General features: G+C 36.1%; 1 protein-coding gene across 1 annotated transcript; it reads right to left on the reverse strand.

The window, feature by feature from the left end:
* Positions 1-8,654: 8,654 nt before the first annotated feature.
* Positions 8,655-18,824, reverse strand: LOC146133637 (NADPH-dependent diflavin oxidoreductase 1-like). The gene is made up of 15 exons (XM_083396473.1): positions 18,761-18,824; positions 17,709-17,781; positions 17,418-17,538; positions 17,064-17,175; positions 16,327-16,471; positions 15,230-15,357; positions 14,683-14,773; positions 14,458-14,543; positions 13,890-14,007; positions 13,563-13,698; positions 12,518-12,662; positions 11,759-11,898; positions 10,661-10,866; positions 9,896-10,097; positions 8,655-8,806 (listed from the first exon to the last, which is right to left on the reverse strand). The coding sequence occupies exons 3-15, from the start codon at positions 17,519-17,521 to the stop codon at positions 8,662-8,664; spliced, it is 1,758 nt and encodes a 585-aa protein (XP_083252599.1). The 5' UTR covers positions 17,522-17,538; positions 17,709-17,781; positions 18,761-18,824; the 3' UTR covers positions 8,655-8,661.
* Between the last annotated feature and the right edge of the window lie 139 nt (positions 18,825-18,963).

The raw sequence follows: 18,963 nt of genomic DNA on the forward strand, positions 1-18,963 counted from the left end.
TGTAACCGTTACACATTCTGCAAAGTACAATTAAACATCGTTACAATCTTCGGCGGTGACTTAAAACGAACACGTCGTAATTCAGAGCGCCTTTAAAAAAATCTGGCGCTGACTTTTTACAAATCAAAAACTTTGGCCCGTTGACATTTTTGTAAAGCTGCAAACCTTGTGTAATCCGAAAAAGGGCTTTTTCTCTCTATCACCCATTGGTAATTCCCTGAAAAACCCTCAAAAATTTCGTGTTAACCAAACGCTTCTTAAACATAGAGGTTTTGACCAAAGGGAAGAATGCAACTCGAAATTTTGTTGTGTAATATCTCCGGAAGTAAACAAGATATCGATCACAACTTTTTACACATTACTTTTGTCTTAAGCTTAAGGCAACAAGCCAGAAATTTGAAATTTTAAGGCCGAATATGACTAAATATTAATATCATAAATATGAATATGAATATTTTAATGAAGTGCAAAGCAAACAAGGTCGAGTAGATCGACATCATCTTATTTAAGACATTTCAAAACGAGCTGGTATCATCTTCAGTTAATGTGATACAAGCTCGTATAGAAACGTCCTAATCAGTATGATGTCAATCTACTCAACCTTTTTGACTTTGCATTATCAAGCTATTATAAAGACCCGTGCATAGTGTGCGCAAATATTTTAATGTATTTTTTTTAATTGTCTGATTGCTGGCTAAGTTAGGTTGCCTTGAGTAATGTGTAAAAAATTTCTGATCGATATCTTGTTTACTTTCGGAGATATTACACGACAAAATTTCGAGCTGCTTCCCTTTGGTGAGGTTTGGGGCATTTAAAAATAATGGCGAACTCCGCCGGCCAATAAAGGTTAAATCCCGGCGCATTATCCCCATCCACCCGATGTACTACCACCGAGCAATTCGCGCTATGCCATTTTACTATTTCAGCCCTATTTCATAATTATAGATATTGGCTTATGTGAGTTTCAAATATTAAAAGCCAGTAATTTTTTTCAAATTTGAGTTTACTTTTTTGTTCTTCGAATTACATTTATCTTGAAGTTTCAGTAGAAAGAACAATTCTACTTGCGAATTCTTGTACGCGATAATTCAAATTCGCGTACATTGAGGATTGCCGAAAATGTGGTACTTTTGTGCATAAAAACAACTCACTAACGATAAATCATGTTTTTAATACTTCTATAATAGCCTAGTAACAATTTGACTGTCATTCAATTTTTTTTTGTTCCATTGGGTTAAAACAGTCATTTTTAAACGAGTTAGATTTTCCAAAAAGTCACATAATCTCCTTGAAATCACGTCATAGTGTGTGGCAATTGGGGGTTACGACCACCAAAAGATTGAGTTTAGACCCCAAAACGCAACATGATAGCGCTTAACACTGAACCCGAACAATGAACCTGCACTCGACTTCTAGGTTTTTCTAGAAAGGGCGGTTACACGCGTAAATGCAAATACACCGCTAAAAATGAACCGAAACCAAAAAGATTGGTCTTTTGAACGCCAAACTAGATAACCGTGTTGTTTAATTTAATACTTTTCTGTTTTGTTTTTTATAGAAATACATCCTTAAAGGGGGTATAAGATATTTAAACATTCATAGCATAGCACTTGGCGAACAGCAAAAGTCAAGTAAAAAAACGATAAATAACGCAATATTTCGGCTGAAAATTTTTGAAGGTAACATTTCCAAGATGCTTATCCATAACGTATTTAAGTTAAGCTTGGTTCAGTAAGGAAAAATTAATTTGCCTCGACCAATTTGTTTGAAACGGCAATTAAACACGAAACAGCTAATTTTTCTATTTTTTTTACATCTAAAGATACAAGAATTTACACGAATAACTTAGTTAACCGGTGTTTTTTCTGCGTTTTCGCTTATAATTGTAAATATCGTAATTATATTAATGCAAACAAAACAGACCAACGGCCATATAGTTAAATTCTAAACATTTGTTTTTTATCTGATGTAATCTAATCTAATGTCGGTCGCTACGAATAGCAACTCTCATATTTGTGATTCAAAAACTGATAAAATTCATTTGCAACTTACACGTTTTTCATGCAAAGAATAACGTGTAATAATCCATCTACCTTATACCTGCTACCTGGTAAACATTTTTATAATCTAACCACATAACACACTGTGCTTTGCGTCTGACAAACGGCCACCGACCAAAAAAAAACATTGGAAAAAATACTCTCTCTGCTTTGATTGACGTCTCCCGAACTGGAGCCAAGCTGATTAAGCCCGGATTATAGACTGCGCTTTCCCCCAATACGCACAGTCCTAGCTTTCCTAACAGTTACCAGCACTTCTAAGAAAGTCCCAGCTCTAAACGAACGGGAAAATCTCAATTTTATTACGTCATAAGCGTTATTGTTTGCTAAAAATGCCGACTGCAACTGGTTCACGCTCGACTGAAGAGAATGTCACGTGGGCCTGTGGATAAGTTACAATATGGCGTCGGATTGCAAGGTCTTGGGACCGCAGGGCTGGGCTTGGTAGGTCTGGCTCTGTGTGCCATAAACATGCTTTAACAGTCGTCGGATAGTCGGGCACGCTTGGCTAAGAGGACTTGCAGTTTCGACTGTTTTTCGTGACAACACGGGGCCAGTCAGAAAGCCTACACCTAAACTGCTGGGAAACCGAATCCAGCCGAAAGCAAGAACCGCTAAACACGCCGCAGACGCTCTATGTTTGCGAGGTAAGCAGGGGTTAAAGATTTCTACTTTGTAGAATGGCGGTACGCAACCTTTTAACTTTGGGCTTAAAATATCCGCGGCGTCGGTATATACCTGCCAAAAAATTTGAAATTTGAAACTGTTGGTGGTGAAGATTTTCATAAAAACCCGCTGCAAGAAATGTCACTCATATGAGAGGAAATGAGAATCACCATACACTATGAATTCCACTTGATCATTAGGTTTGATAAACTTTAATGTTGTGAAGCGATTAGTAGCCTATAGTGCTGTTTTTAAAAAATGTTAAAATAGTTATTCACTTGAGAAACGATTTAACGTTTACAAATTCAAACACTTGATAAAAAAATACATAACCGTGTTAAGAATAAAGAAAAAATGTCTTTGCTTGCGATCTCTCATCTTTAGAAATCGTCTACAAAATCCCGAACAGTTGCCACCTGTTGCGCCCAAGTTGTTTTTTAAATCCGAGCCTTTATGATGACAAAAGGGGATGAACAATGTCCGGATAGTGTCGTCACAAGAGCTCTTTCACGGTCCATTACTCAAGACAAATATTTGACGAGAAAGTGCGAAGAGTTGAAACAGGACTGCAAAAGGTAGTTTTTGTGTGATTTTTGCCTCAAGTGCGCTGTACAAACGATAGCAAGCGTCTTAGGGCTCGAGCCCAAAAGTTTTTACAGCGGGCATCTCTTCTATTTGACGTACGATGACCTACCAAGTACTCCCGTGAATACTAGCAAGGGGCAGCCATTAAAAAGCATGTGGTGTGGTTATGTTACTATATCGTGCCCAGAACCACGTTTTTATTATGTTATATCCTGGTTATCAATCAAACAATGTAAAAACTCAATCCATTTTGCTTTTAATTCACGCGAATTACTTCATTTTGCGAAATAATAATTACCTGCAAGCGTTTGTTTAAAACTTTTGTGCCAATGTATTTTAGCGCAGCCGTTCTTCCAGTCAGTTTCTATTTAGATAAACCGCAATTTTAGAAGTTCAAGTACGAGGCATTTTATGGCCTAATCCCAATATAAGTCCGAGTTTAACAGTTCCCAAAATTGCCCTTACTGGCTTTCATGTCCCCCCAATATTTCTGTCCCTCCCTTCGAACGAACGATCATGCCCTTGTTCAAAATAAGAGACATCCGAGTGAGCGGTTTATCTTCTCTGTTGAAAGTGAATCGCTGTCCTGGGCCTACTGCGACTCAAGAGATACAAATGTTACAAGGGGCGGACAAGATTTGCCTGGAGGATTCCAACTCAAGAGCTTCAATGACCTGTCGCCATTGTTTCATGAGGCTCCGACCTTTTAAGAGCCCCACAATTTTGCCCATAGACAGGTCTTGTATTGGTGAAGCTTTCCAATTGAAAGTCGCCTAAGACAAAGGCGAGACACAACCCCTTAACTTCGCCCCTACTAGCAAGTGGCAATCCTAAACTTTAGATTCCTGTTTTGTTCTGTCGGCGGATTAAAATTTAAAAGAACGCCAAAAACACTGGATTACCGTAGGCCTGAAACATACACAAAAACTTGCTTAACAAGGTTTTTACCAAAAACTTTAAACTTTAATATAATTATTCTCCAGACTTTTCTGCCATAATCAAAATTAGGCAATATATAACATGTTAAAGATAGACATATTTCTCCAAACAAATCTATCTTTAGTCTCTTAATACGAAATTCAATATTTCAAATATTTGCTTCATTTTAAAGTCATTGTCGTCATTTACGAGAATATATCTTGTTTATAAACACTTATTTTGTCTATATAATAGACTCTATAATGTTACTTACATAAATTATTCGACTGTAACTATAAAAACATTTTTTGGCATTAAAACTTTTTAAATTGATTTACAATTATTCAAGAATCATAAAAAGAAATTAAATGTTTGTCCAAAGGGCTTGATTAAAAAAATAAGTCCAAGTAAGTTAATTACAAGTCATAATTAGAGCAAGTCAATTTCAATTCAAGCCCTTGTCACAAAAATTAAACGATAAACCAAAATATTTTTGACCTTTGAATGTTAACAATAGGCAAACGGTATTGTTACGTCACACTGTAAAACGTCACGTTGCTGTGTCCTCTCATTAAGTTTGTCTAATTACCCCTGAGAAAAGTCAAACCAACTGTCAATCGACTTGACACGTGTCAAAATCGATGCCACGCGTTCCAAGCCCATTGTTGCAACATAATATCCTTTCCCTTGGGGCATGATGTCTATTTACTGTCTAGAAGTGACAGAGGTGTGAAAAATGACAGAGACAAATAGAATAGTTGCGTTTATGAGTATTGCTTATTTGTTAGACAGTTATACCTGTGTAGGGTACACGTCGTATCTGCGCTGCTTTGCTAAAACGATTACTTTTTCGAAAACCAAATGTTCAAGTTAATTTATCAGCTTTCGAATACGACAAATACGGCTTATCGGGTATCAACATGGTTTACCTTTTCTAAAACAAAGCAAAAGAAGACCATGAATTATTCGGCTACTTGAATATCGACAACATGTTTTAGTTCAAGTTGCTTCGAAAAGTTTAACGTTTACAGTGGGAAACTTATCGTTCTTCAACCGACCAAAAAGTGATAGGTTCCCAGCTGCTTTTTCGCGAGTGCATTTTCTCGCCTTGTAAACACAGATGTGTCTTTATCGTCGACCTTTCAAGTTTTATCGGTTGCTAAAATAAACGCTCGGCATTACGCAACGTCGTATGCGGGCCGCACCGCAAAATGTCGGAGCCGAATTCTGTCTTTTGACTCCCGCCACCCAACCACGGGACTGTTTGGATTCGCCGACGAATGTTTTGCAATCCCAGTTCTTCCCACATGATTTGACTCCCCAAACTGACCTCTTTACTTTTTTTGTTTCATTGTTTTCTTTTTTTAACTGCGAAGTCAAACTTTGTCGAGGGGTATAGTGTAAATATACATAGGCAAGATAAATTCTTATCGGAAACATAAATTCCTTTATAAGAGTTGAAAAAAATTTTAACCGTCGCGCAAAGTGACGTACTTTATAATTAAACTTAAGAGTTTAAAGTTGGCGTATTTAAAAATAACTGAGTGTTTAGAAATAACTGATTTCACAAAAAAATTGCACGGACAAAAACACGAAAAACGAAAAAATTAAAAATTATATTAACAGAGTAAAGTTTCCAAAAAATATAGCTTGGGGAACCGTGGCCTGGTGAAACATTTCCTCTTTGTGACCTTGTTTTTACAAACTCACTGTATAGTATAATTTGGTGTTGGTTGTTTTGTGTTTGTAACCGAAAAAAAAAACTTAACCTGAATTCGAGTAAAATTAGTTACTATACTTGTAAAACATTTTCAGCTTCTTGTTTGCTGAGTAAACTGTACGCGACCGTATTGTATTGTAAACAGTTTACTTATTACGGCGGCGTTGTCGTTGTTTTGCGAAATTGAGACATTCAATAACTCGCTTCGCGCTCGAATGATTTTGCCAAGTCGCGCGTAAAATCTCAGAAAACATTTGCCGGAGTGGCTTTGTTACGTCAGAATAAGCAAATGCGGCTTAACGTCGCGCGCAAAATAAGCTCGCGCATTGGAATTCACATATCGTTGGAAAACAAATATAATAAATCAACAAAAAAAAAACAATAATATAGAAGTGGCCAGGGGAGTTGTGCAAATAAAGGTGACTATTTATTGGTGACATTTTAGACAAAAAGGCGGGCAATTATTTGTTGATCCGTAAAATTATCACTGGGTATCCTGCACTGTTTTCAATTGGGTAAAAGTCGAAAAAAACGACACCACGGCTTGTATATTTATAGCTATACGTGAAGATAGGAATTAATTATAAGAAGTTTCTGCCAGTATATCCTAGGGCTACCATATTTTCAGCACCCAAAAAGAGGACATTTTTTGGCCGGCAAGTAAAATGAAAGTAGAATTTTTACGTTTGAGTTTGATGATGTTTACATTTCCTTAATAGTTGCAGGCAAAAGTTGTAAAACAAAGCAAAGCAAAAGTTACAAAACAGACACAAAAACTTGATTTTAATTTTAGGTCTTATTTTGGCCGTTTTTTCGCACAAGTACACCAAATTGTTGTACCTTTTTAATAAATCAAGAGCTGGTCACACGAAAAATCACACATTGGGGTCAATATAGGCAACAATAAAAAGGACGCGGCGTTAAATTGACGATGAAAATCGCGTCTTGTTAAAATCCGCGCATTTTCGATTTCACGTCGACACAAAAAAATCGCTCGATTTGCTTAACCCGAAAAAACCGCCGGTGTGTCGCGATCTCCCGGTGAGCATCCTGCGGAACAATGGCCATTGTGTTGCGTCACCGGACCTGTTACGTCACAACGGTGCGGTGATGTCATAATCCGCGCGTGGGCAAGAGCAACACGCGCTAGTAGGGCCGCCCCATTGTGAAGGCATAATCCACGTGAATTGGCGTCCCGAAATAGCCCGGGGATTTGAACGGCCACCCGCCGGCTTTCGGGCGACTGTTTCCCGCGACGGATAACCCAATGTTGCCCGCGCCCTGCGTTTTCGGTTTAACGGTTAAAGCCTATAGCAGTGTTTCGCAACCTATTTTGGCTTCCTATAGAAATTGTACTAGTTCGCGACACCCTTGCTCGTATTTTTGCTGAGTAGTTAACTGTTACGTTATAGTAAACTAGATTAAAACAATACAATAACTGCGCGACAAGACCTTTTTAATTTTGGGCACTTTTATCGTACACAAAAATGTATCAAGAAGCTTATCAAAAGAACAAAAATCGGAATCCTAAAAAATTGGAAATACATCTCGGCACTCTTGAGCGTTAAAAATGGATCCCTAGAGAGCCGCGGCACCCCTGTTGAGAACCACTGGCCTATAGTGTTGCCGCAGCTTGAAAAACGCTCGCTTAAGGTAGTCAGCTGCAGGTTTTACCTTCTCCGAAATGTTTGACATTACGAATAAAAACGAACATTAGTAGTGAAAAAGTTTCGGTTTAATGGTTAAGGCCTGTATCAGGGGTTCTTAAACTGGGGTCCATATACTCTTTGGGGGTCCGTGAACTAGTTTTAGTTTTAGGGGGTCCATGAATGCCAAATTGAAACGTTAGTGTATGTTTAAGAAGTATATAATCCCTTTGTCGAAGAAAATAATTTGATTAAAAAGAAAACGTTTTAGCACTGTATATATATTTAGACACTATTTCACTTTCACATTTTTCGGACCGAAATCAGAATATTTATGAATTCTATTTGTATTGTGACGTCAATTTATGACGTCATGTTTAAAAATTTCTTGCCTACCGTGATCCACGCGAAGCCAAAAAAATGTAGGTGTCCGCAATAAAAAAAGTTTAGGAACCCCTGGCCTATAGTTGAAAAACGCTCGCTTAAGGTAGTCAGCTGCGGGTTTTACCTTCTCCGAAATGTTAGACATTACGAATAGAAACAAACATCACTAATGAAAAAAATTCGGTTTAACGGACTAAAAAGCAGTATTGTCTATGCTTAAAAGACGCCTGCTTGACGTTCTCAGCGACAGTTTTGTTTTACCTTTTCAGAGCGAACATTATCACGAATAAATATTTAGTAAAATTACTGTTTTCTATATCAACACAAGGTTTACGAGAATTACGATAAGTTGGTTTTTTGTTCAAAACGTCCAAACAATGTTGTATTTTTTACACCTAACTACCACCTTCACACTAAGTATTTGTGGGCTTATAAATTTGGAATGCCGCAAAGGTTCCAAAAGAATTGTCAAAAATTGCTGGCTAAAACTAATCGCTGACAACTAACTACACTCTTTATAGTTCATGAAAGTTCTTAATATAATCCTTATTAACACTGACCATACAACTTTTCATCACGTTCAAGGCTTTTTCAGGAATGAAGCATGTTTATTTCTCCAACGCATCGCAAAAAACTGCTATACTCATAAAACAAAATAAATATTGGTGTCGATTTGATGACGTCACGACCAGGTTTCCTGCTGATATCGCTTGTTACGTTGCATTTCGTCACAATAGCGCGTGGCCTCTTCCGGTGTCATGTTGCCTTGGCAACGGAAGATTTCGAGGAATGCGTCTTTCACTTGATCGGGCATGTTTTTTGAGTTGCTATAAAGTAAAAAAAGATTATTATTTTTGGAATATGTGTCAGTGATGTATTTGTCTAATTCGACACTGGATATTTTTGTTACACAATGTAAAACTGTACGCGCGAGCTTGACCGTTGCACATTTTGAAAAAACACGTGAGCTAATTGGATCTAAAAAAATCGGTGTATGAGATAAGATGCCAAAATAAATTGTCAGTAACCAGTAATGCTAACCGGTTCGCTGATCTCATAAAACCTAATGCATCGCGATCCGATCCGATCCGATACCAAATGACGTCATTACTATACTTCAACAAGCAAAATAGTTGACATTAAAAGTTTCAAAGGCAATATTTTCCAGTTTATGGGGCCAATTTTTTTAAATTAGCATTGTTTATAGTTACCCTCGGTTGTTAAACAATTACTTTTTAATAAATTTACCTTTCGAGGTAGAAATGGCTGCATTAGATCGCAAATTCTGGCTGAAATTCCTATTTAAAGTTGGTACCATATGGGCACCAATACCACCTTAGTATTGAAGATGTACACTACTAACAGTTGGCATCGGATATCGGTTCCAATCAATTATTATCAAACATCCCTAATTGTAGTTATACTTCAAAGAACTGCGAAAAAAAAATCATGCCCGAAACGATTTGATCCTTGTTACACTGTTAAATTTATAACTTTAAGTACGATATTTTGAACGTCATTTTTTTTATTTTTTTATTTTAAAACTTTTTTAGGTAGTTAATGGGTAGTCGACCTTATCAGTCGAAATTTAGCACTGCGCATGCGCGCGGCGGACTCGGGTAGTCTACTTGAGTCCCGAGTCAGACTCAACAGCCCTGCTGGTCACCTTTTAGATGTACCCCGGTGTGAAACAACTATACCCTAAACGCTAACCCCCTGTACGTACCCTGCCACGAACACATTTAGTGGGTTTTGCAAATGCCAACCGAGTCCATTTAAACAGGTGTATTTTTTACAAATTCCTATTGCATCCCAAAGCGATAATTCCCACTTCCTTTATGCATTGCAGACCCTGCCACGAACAAGTGCACTTAAGTAAAGTCAAGTCAATAGAACACTGTACAATGTGTACATACCCTGCCACGAACACACTGGCTTGTTTGTCCTCGATCAGACGCCAGAGCTCGTCTGCGTGTTGCGCCACCAAGTGTTGAACGTACACCTTCTCTTCCTGGTCACGTGAGAAGGCCGTGTGAACCTTGACCCCTAGTTGGCGCCACTCCGACTCGAAATAGAAGTCGGAGGCGCGGCCTCGACACCCAAAAAATATGACGTCATCTAGAAAGAAAAATATATTGCAATGCTGAATACGGAAGCGTTAGGAAAAGCGTTTTTTTAATTGTTTACGCATTTTAGCAGTGTTGTAAACAAGTAATTTAAAATGAGTCCCAGTCAAGTCTTTTTGAATAAATAACAAGTCAAGTCAAAATTAAAGCAAGTCAATTCCAAAGTCATTGTCATAAAAATTACGCATTAAGCTAGTAAAATTGGGTAAACTCGTCAGATTATGAGCAATGCCTTAAATAAAAATACCACATAAGGCAAATTCTTTAAGACTAGGATAAATAGTCAAGTCATTGCCTTAAATCATTAAATACTGATTTTTAGTTGTAAACCTATAGTTAGAAACAGATTTGCAACAATTATACAGTATGAATAATGTCCGTCAGATTTTTTGGTCAGTAATATCATGTTCTCTTTAAATTATGAAACATTAAAATTAACAAAAACTAACAGCTATTCTCCTGGTAATGTACACAATTGAAAGACTATTTTTGTACAAAACAAGAAATTATACATGACAACACTATAGCGCCACTTAACGGACAATAAGAACCCACCTTCCTCTCCCGCCAGGTGTCGCTCGTGGGCCGCACTGCGAAAAGGGGCAATCCCGGTTCCGGGACCGATCATGACGCACGGTTGTTTCCATGGAAACCGAATGCCCCCCGTCTTTAGCCACATGGAAACGTCATCACCCTGCTGTAACCTTGACAACCAGGTTGAACAAAGGCCTTCGCGCGGTTTCTGCAGCTTTGTCTTGTACCTGGGAAAAATGTCATGAGCTTCATTCGAAAAAATAATACGACAAAAATGTTCGAAATTGACCACGCCCCCACGAGGCAGCTAATGTTTGTGTATCAGATAATAAAAAAGTTACTTGTTTCGATGAAAGGTAAACAATCACAAGAACATTGTGGTATTTTTCCACCGTAAAAATGTCCCGCTTTTATAATGAGTAAGCAATCAACATGCCTTGATTTAAAAAAAAAGTAGATTTAAAATTAATTGCAATGCCAAATAGGTCGATTAAATCGACATTAAATTATTCAAAATGTTTTGATACACACTGCGGCGCTTGTATCATCACCAGTTAATTGACAAATGCCTAAAGTTGTTTAAAAGAGACATACGAAAGATTATAAACTCATAGACATGTCGAGCTAATTTAAGAATCGATGTGTGTATAGGTTTTTTAAGACCAGCTGTGTTATAACAAACTGTTGTACAACGTAAGGTTAAAAATAATCTGGACTTCGAGTCCGCAGCCTTATTAAAACGTCTTGATATTAAAACACTCTCGGAACAGTAACGAAACACATACGTTTGAGATAGGATGACAAGGTTAAGCAGCATCTAAACACGAGGTTATATCACAAGGCTAAGCACTAGGAGAAATTGCAAGGAACTGAAGTTAGAATAAATTACATGGAGAACGGTGATATAGCAAGGAAACTAAGTTAGATGAAATACAGGGGAAAAATGGCAGAAGTTTCTATCACGGGAAACAGTCATTATATAATACAACTAACAATAAGATTTAGGTAATATTAAAGTAGCAAGTATTACACACGTACACAAACAGAAACAATCCACATCAAACTACGACACGATTGATAGAACCAACAAGCACTGAAAGTCGAAAATCGTCGACTCACTTGACAAGGGCTACAAGTACGTGTAGCTCCCCCTTGTGGCGAGTTGGCGACGAAGCGATCGAGAAGGCTCGAGGTCGGATGAGAGGAAAAACGTCGAACAGACGATCGAGGGGGATTTCCCTTGCTGTGTGATGGAAATCCTGCGATAAAACGAGTGTTTGTTCCATACAAGGTCTACCTACATATACAGGTCAAATTTTAAGCTTATGGAAAAGGATTATGCAATTTTCAAGCGAAAGGTTTCTTTATAGTTTTTAAAAATTAGTACCCGGAAAACCAAAAACAGCCGGTTTTCGAAGTTTAAGACAAATTTTAGAAAAAAAACACAATATGAGTTTTAAAGGGTTCGTTATCCGGAAAGCCACTTTGTGCTTACAAGTTGAAGAGTAACACTACGTGCGAATTCAACGACATTTTAAGTTAAAGATCATTTTAGGATAAAAACGAAGTAATTCGGGTACACTATTATAAACGGATCTGTAATGTATCGACATCAATTTGATTGAGTTTCGATACGAACGCATCATCCAGTTAACGTGGCCGAGAACGTGAGAAGTAAACCAAAGTATCACTTATAAAAGGCGGGACGCAATTGTTGTCATTCTGAGTTTCTAACAAGTAATTTTACAAATATTCAGTGCCTCAGTTACATCTTGGAACATTTTAGGATGCGGCGTGCTACTAAAAGCGCGTGCGGCGAATTTCTGTTCTCATAGTAGAAAAACAAATTTGCGCGTTTCACCGCACAAAGTTTCAAACCTGCAAAACTTCCAGAAGGTTCCTCCTTGGTCGGTTGGCGTAGCTGTAGCGCTCGTCAGTGCCCTCTGGTGTCCCAAACTCGGTCAGTTTCTCTTGTTCCAGTTCGTCACCAGAAAGATGCGACAGGATTTGGAAGAAACTGCGTCTGAACGAAAATTTTAGTTTTATTGTGTGAAACATTTTATAACGTGATTAATTAATGTGAAGTTGTTTTGATCGACAGATTCGTTAAGTCTGCGATGGCTTTCGGTGTATTATGATATTTGCACCGTTATCGTTGGTAAAAAAGCAGCTTTAGAAGAGCTATGACAATTATTAAACACATATATGTGTGTATCTTTCATTGAATGATGATAAGTTATGTAGTAGCCATTCAATGTGAAGTTACTTGTACTAACAGAATGTAGCATTTGGGTATGGTTGTTTCTCGACACGCTCCTAGTTGTTTTCTAGCCTGCCTTACTTGCATCATTGATCGACAGATTCAGTGAGTCTGCGATGGCTTTCGGTGTTCTGTTACAACGATACGACCTAATTCATAATACGTATTTCTTCGATTTATGATTGATGTTATGACTTGAGTCAATGACTCAATTAATTGACTTTAGTGCACTTAAGTCACTGATTTCAAATGACTTTCAGACAAATGACTTTACTGAAGTCATTGTGCAAATAACTTGGTTGAAATTAGATATTTTTATTACACATTTTTTATTCAATTTGGTAATTTATTCCAATTTTTGCAAGTATAACAATTTGCTTGATATATGTTGCGTTTTATTTATTTGAGATATCGCTCAAACACGTACGACTTTACCAATTTTAACAGTTTAACGAGGTATTATTATGTTAATGACTTGACTTGAATTTAAGTATTTTAAAAATTATGATGCCATGTACACAGACAAGCATCCCCGCGAACCGTGCTATTGCTCATTTGAACAATTTGACACAACAATTTGTATTATTGCTCGGCTTTGCTCGTTTGTTCTGATATACCAAAGTTCTGTTATTGTAGCTGCATCATCAAGTCCAAAGTACAAACCTGGGCACCGACATAAAATCCAAATAGTCGGTTGCCAACTGTCGCATCGTGACGTAACTGGGCACGTCAAGCATGACGTCATCGAGGTCGGTGGGTGCAAAGGTTAAGGTCGCGTCGGGGTCAATGGGGAATATATCTGATAACATTATCAAATTTAATTATTTTAATCTTTTATTTAGAAACTTATACAAATACTAGCAACTCCAACTTCAACAGAAACTAATGTGATGGAAACAATATTCTGTATATTTTAGTAATATAAGAAACAAAGGCCCTTTTTTCCATATGAAATTATGCTTGGTTACACAGTTCTTTATTATTATTTACCTAGAAATTCTTTTACATTCTCTTCAATATTCTTCGGTTTAATCATGACAACGTCTCCTGGTTGATATTTTAAAGCTGGATTTGCCTCAGATATGTCCAAAGTTATCAGGCGAGTGTCCTGCAATAACACTGCGATTAGAGTTTCTTTACTTTTGCTTAAAATAGCTGAATCTTAATTAATAAATCTTCTTAAATGGCCGTATTTGTCTAATCCTAAATAGGATAGTTAAGTGGCACTATATAAAGACAGATGTATTGAATACTCGACAAGCATTTCGAACAACAGTGCTTCATCAGGTCAAAGTATATTTCTAGATTTCTACTTTGACCTGATGAAGCACGGTTGTGCGAAAGCTTGTCTATAATCAATACAATTTGTCTTTATATAATGGCACCTGATTAGGTTAATTAATAAAAGTATTGCTGTTACAAAAAAATATTCAAATATCAATGCGGAAACTTAAAGAGTGAAGAAAATGTTTTGAACAATGATCAACATTAAACTCCAATCTCCATCAAAATATCTGAAATTAGTTGTGTGCAAATACAAACTAATTTTTAAGATTACCTGAAAATGTTGTTCAGATGTTACCCGGACATTAGACTTTAGTTTGGCCAGAAACGGGTTTTTCTCATTGTAAGAAGTTGTAATCTCTGAAGACAGAAACAGTTTAAAGTGTTTTCAAACAAGACTAAACGAGTAATAATTTTATGGAATGGTTCATCTCTGCAGACAGAAACAGTTAATTAAACAAGTAATAGTTTGATGTGAATGGTTTACCATATGTCGTACCTTGTTTGCCATTCATGATATCCTTGCTTGATTCTAAAGTCTTCACAACATAACGAGTTGGAGGCAAAGTGTTTCCGAGAGGGCTACACAACTAAAATATGACATGAAAATTTTGCATTAGATTTTAACACGTTAAGCTTGTAAGTACAAAACAAAAGCAGGCACAATGAGATATGCTGCTATATTTTTTCTACTGATATAACTTTATCTATATGTTTGGAAATTCTTGTTTTGCTGATTTTTTTTAAGTTAAAACCAGGCCATAGTTATTGTCAGATACTAGGATGGTATAGAAAAACAACTGTTAGCAAATTAGCGAGTATTTAAGTAATGATAAGTTAGACAAAAAGTGTTTTGTTTTATTAGGAAAAACAGTTCTGTCTGATATAAATGGTTAAGAGAACCTTCTACAATCTCATTTTGACACATTTCACTTATTCGTTCTAAGGAATAAAATAAACAGCAAATAACAAAGCAGAATTGTATTTTTCCAAAATTAAAATAAAGGTGAGAATAAATATGGAGTTAGTACAACCCCGTGCCTCACCCCCGGTGGTGTTGGGTGTAAATCCAACATAATCTTCCACAATTTTGTTGTCCAGTCATCGACCACTGCATCTGGGCCCCATTCATGCTGGTCATCTGCGAGTCCCACCTCAAGTAATGCCACAGCTCCTAGACATTTGTACAAAACATTGGGTTTTTTTTGTTGTAAGAACAGATTGGTGGAAATGGAATTCTTTCTCTGGTATTCAATGTGAAGACCCTTTTTGAAACTTTAATTTTTTGGGATTTTTTTTTTTAAATAATTTTTTTTAAATATTTTTTCTTGATAGATGTTTTATTTGTATTTTTTAAAAGTTACACAGTTTTATGGTTAGTTAACTAATCAGTATTATTTTTAAACATTGTGAATTTATTATGCTTTAAGCAGCACAGGCTAATTAGCAGTGTTGTAATGACTTAAGTCATTGACTTGACTTAAGTGCACTTAAGTCACTGTTTTAAAATAACTTGACTTGACTTAAGTCTTTTGACCAAAATGACTTGACTTGACTTAAGTCTTTTGGACAAATGACTTGACTTGGACTTGAGTCATTATGTCAAATAACTTGGGATTAAATTAAGTGGTTTTCATTAAAATTTATTTTGTTTTGCACATTAAACACTTTAAGTGCTGTATATTGCGTTTGTGTTAGTTTTTAGTTAAATTGTTGCTTATGATCGGACGATTTTACCAATTTTAATAGTTTAATAATTTACTTTTATGTCAATGACAGGACTTGAAATTGACTTGCTCTCATAATGACTTGACTGGGACTTGACTTGGGACACAGATGACTTGGACTGGGACTTGACTTGTTATTTTCGCAAAAGACTCGACGTGGTCTTAAGTTATTTTTCAAATGACTTGACTGGGACTTAAGTTATTTAAAAATGACTTGTTTACAACACTGTGAATTAGGCAGGTTACCCCTGGTTTTTGCACACAGCTTAAGCTATATGCTAAAAATAAATTGAACTATGGACTCTCAAGTAGGAAAATGTTTGTATTGCCTGGCAGTTTATTTTATGACCTGATAAAAAATATATTAGTTTAAAGTTTACATTTTGTCGCTTTGCTAACCAATACTTGTGATTTACCTAAGGTTTCAAGTCGCCTGTGTAGCTTCTTTGCAATAAAGTTATACTTTGCATAAGACGAGTCTCCAAGACCTAAAACGGCAAACCTAATGTCTGATAGACAATCAGATGGGAGGTTCTTTCGCATAATGAATCTCCAGAATTTCTAAAAATAAAAAAGAGTATTCACATGTAAATCTTAGTGCCTAGGTCACTGTCTCTCAACCATGGGTCGCAACCTGAAATTGGGCAGTTACTTGATTTGGTTTCGTCACAAACTGCTGTTGTTTAACATTGTTAGATTCATTGAGAGTGGTTCTGAACAAGATTTCCCTTATACTTGAGAAAATTGCAGAAAGCAATACAAAAGACATGGCTCATATTAATTAAATTCAAACATATTTAGACTCATGTCTTTCGTTTTGTTTGCTTACAAAAATTTAGTCATGAGAATTTGGTCGCCAGAACTTTTATGTTATACTATGCTTGGTATTTAGGAATCGCGAAAACGGTTGATTCAAAAAAACATGATAATATCATGTATAATATAAATTAATAATTTTTTTATTTTGAGTTACAAACAATTATTGAAAAAATAACAATATTTAAGTAGAGATTTTAGCAAATGGTTTACATTTTATGGCATAATGCTGAAGTTAACTAGACCTATAAATACTACAAAATGTGAAGGAAAAAGTTTTACATGAATGTTTATATTTTATTGCACATAAGTAAGTAAAAAAAAACACTTTAGGTACCCTCATATTATCTGGTGGTTCCCCTTGTCCAGTAGTTGCACAAACAATCACAACAAGCGACTCGTTCACCAAGTTTTGGATGTTGTAGTCATCAAGGGCATGGACTGGACACCTTAAAATGGAAAACAAAATATTATGATGAAAGCAAATCTGTGCCTATAAACATTAACAAAACAAATGTTTCATCATTAGGTTTGATTGTGGGTTATTAGAGATCTTTTTCAAAAAAGTCATGCTTATCTTTTTTTAAAAAAAATTCTGCTAATAAAGTACAACTAACTGATCCCATCATATGCCAGATATCTAGCATTACTGTCTTTAACCGTTAATTGTTTCCTAAAAATACATCATTACTTAAATCCCGATCCCCTGCTTTGCATAGAAATCCTTTCGCTTATTTCCTCAGCCGTTCCCGTTTGACTTCCGTAAAGAATCAATACTTTTTGTAGTGATTCCATATTTTGTAAACAAAATGCTGTCAATGAAAGGTGAGTATTAGTTGGCTAATCAACAACGCACAACCCAACAAAGTTAAAAAATATGTTCACTGGTCCATCATAAGTCCTACCTCTGTTTATCATTGCTTAACATCGGAATACATCATATATAAAGTTCTGCAAAAAATAAAACATGAACTAGTTTCACCTTATTGATAGAAGAAGCCGTTGTACTTTTTTCTTAATAAGGAATCCTTGACATTTACTTGATCAAATGGACACTGGAATTGAATATAACAGTTGTTAATGTCTGTCATTTAGTTCAGGGATTCTGAACTTTTTTAGCTGCAGACAATTTTGCTTTATTTGTATGTTTGGCGCACCCCTTAAAAATAATAAAACATAAAACAAACAAACGTCTTTAGGACTTGAAGCCTTATTTTTGGTCTATCAGCAAAAAAGTATAAACTATAGTCAAACAACATTTTAATCCATCAGTGCGTTTACGGCTGTAGCAACTAAAAATCACTTTAGTTAATGTATAACTGCAGCCAGTAACGTCGCAACGCAATGTAAAAGCTGATTTGTTACAGCAAATATAAAAGCTAATTTGTTATGAAACAAAATAGTATAGACTTTCATGTCTCAGTCAAAATCAGTCACTATGGGTTCTAGTTTATAAAAGAAAAATATATTTTGCCAATCACGGCATCATGAGTCTCTTATTCAAATATACCTACAGTGACTAATAAAAAATTTTTAAGACAAGAAAGTCTATACTGTTTTGCTACCCTTCAAAATCATTGTCGTTATTAACGTGCATTAGGGCGAGGAGATATCTTCTTTTTTACATATTCAGTTTGTTAATTTGTTATGTTCAGATAATAATGATTCACTGAAGGAAAGGCAAGAATATGGTGACAAAACAAAACATTGGTTGTGGTGGAATGATTTAATCGTTTGCTACTTGGTAAGCTTGATAATCGTCACAGTGCCAGTAAAATGAACTTGCTAATGGAGCCCCAATTTTTTCTAACCTGGGGGTATGCGTTACCCAGTTTGACAACCCCTTATTTAATTTATAGATAGACATTAAAACATAAAAAAAACAATAAGAATACATTTGCTATACAAATGTAAAGGTTGTAACTGTTTACAAAGTTTGAATATTCACACATTGTTAACTAGAATACAAAGTCATTGATACTTGTTCTACATACAATTGTGCTCTTTGACCCTTTATGTTTTTTAACGCCTTACATGTCTACAAGCAGATCCACAGCATTTGTTCCTTTCCAGATGCTTCAGTCTTGTTAAAACCAAATAACCGGTTTCAGGATCAGTGTAAAAATCTTGCTTTGCCTTCACAGCTTCAGAATGTAGTTTGACGATTTTTAGGTCACTTCCGCTAAGCTTGTGAACCGATCTCACGCATGAATTTAAAAACTCTCGGATGACTCCTT

This window comes from Ascidiella aspersa, chromosome 9, assembly GCF_963924565.1.
Source record: "Ascidiella aspersa chromosome 9, kaAscAspe10.2, whole genome shotgun sequence".
In the NCBI taxonomy this organism is placed as follows: Eukaryota; Metazoa; Chordata; class Ascidiacea; order Phlebobranchia; family Ascidiidae; genus Ascidiella; species Ascidiella aspersa.

Excerpts from the sequence above, each read along its gene's own strand:
- LOC146133637 (XM_083396473.1), bottom strand. The coding sequence starts at position 17,521 with ATGGAATCACTACAAAAAGTATTGATTCTTTACGGAAGTCAAACGGGA. Across the intron at positions 12,663-13,562 it reads GATTTTATGTCGGTGCCCAG|ACGCAGTTTCTTCCAAATCC; the intron begins GTTTGTACTTTG and ends ATTTTCGTTCAG. Across the intron at positions 10,098-10,660 it reads ACACCTGGCGGGAGAGGAAG|ATGACGTCATATTTTTTGGG; the intron begins GTGGGTTCTTAT and ends TTTTCTTTCTAG.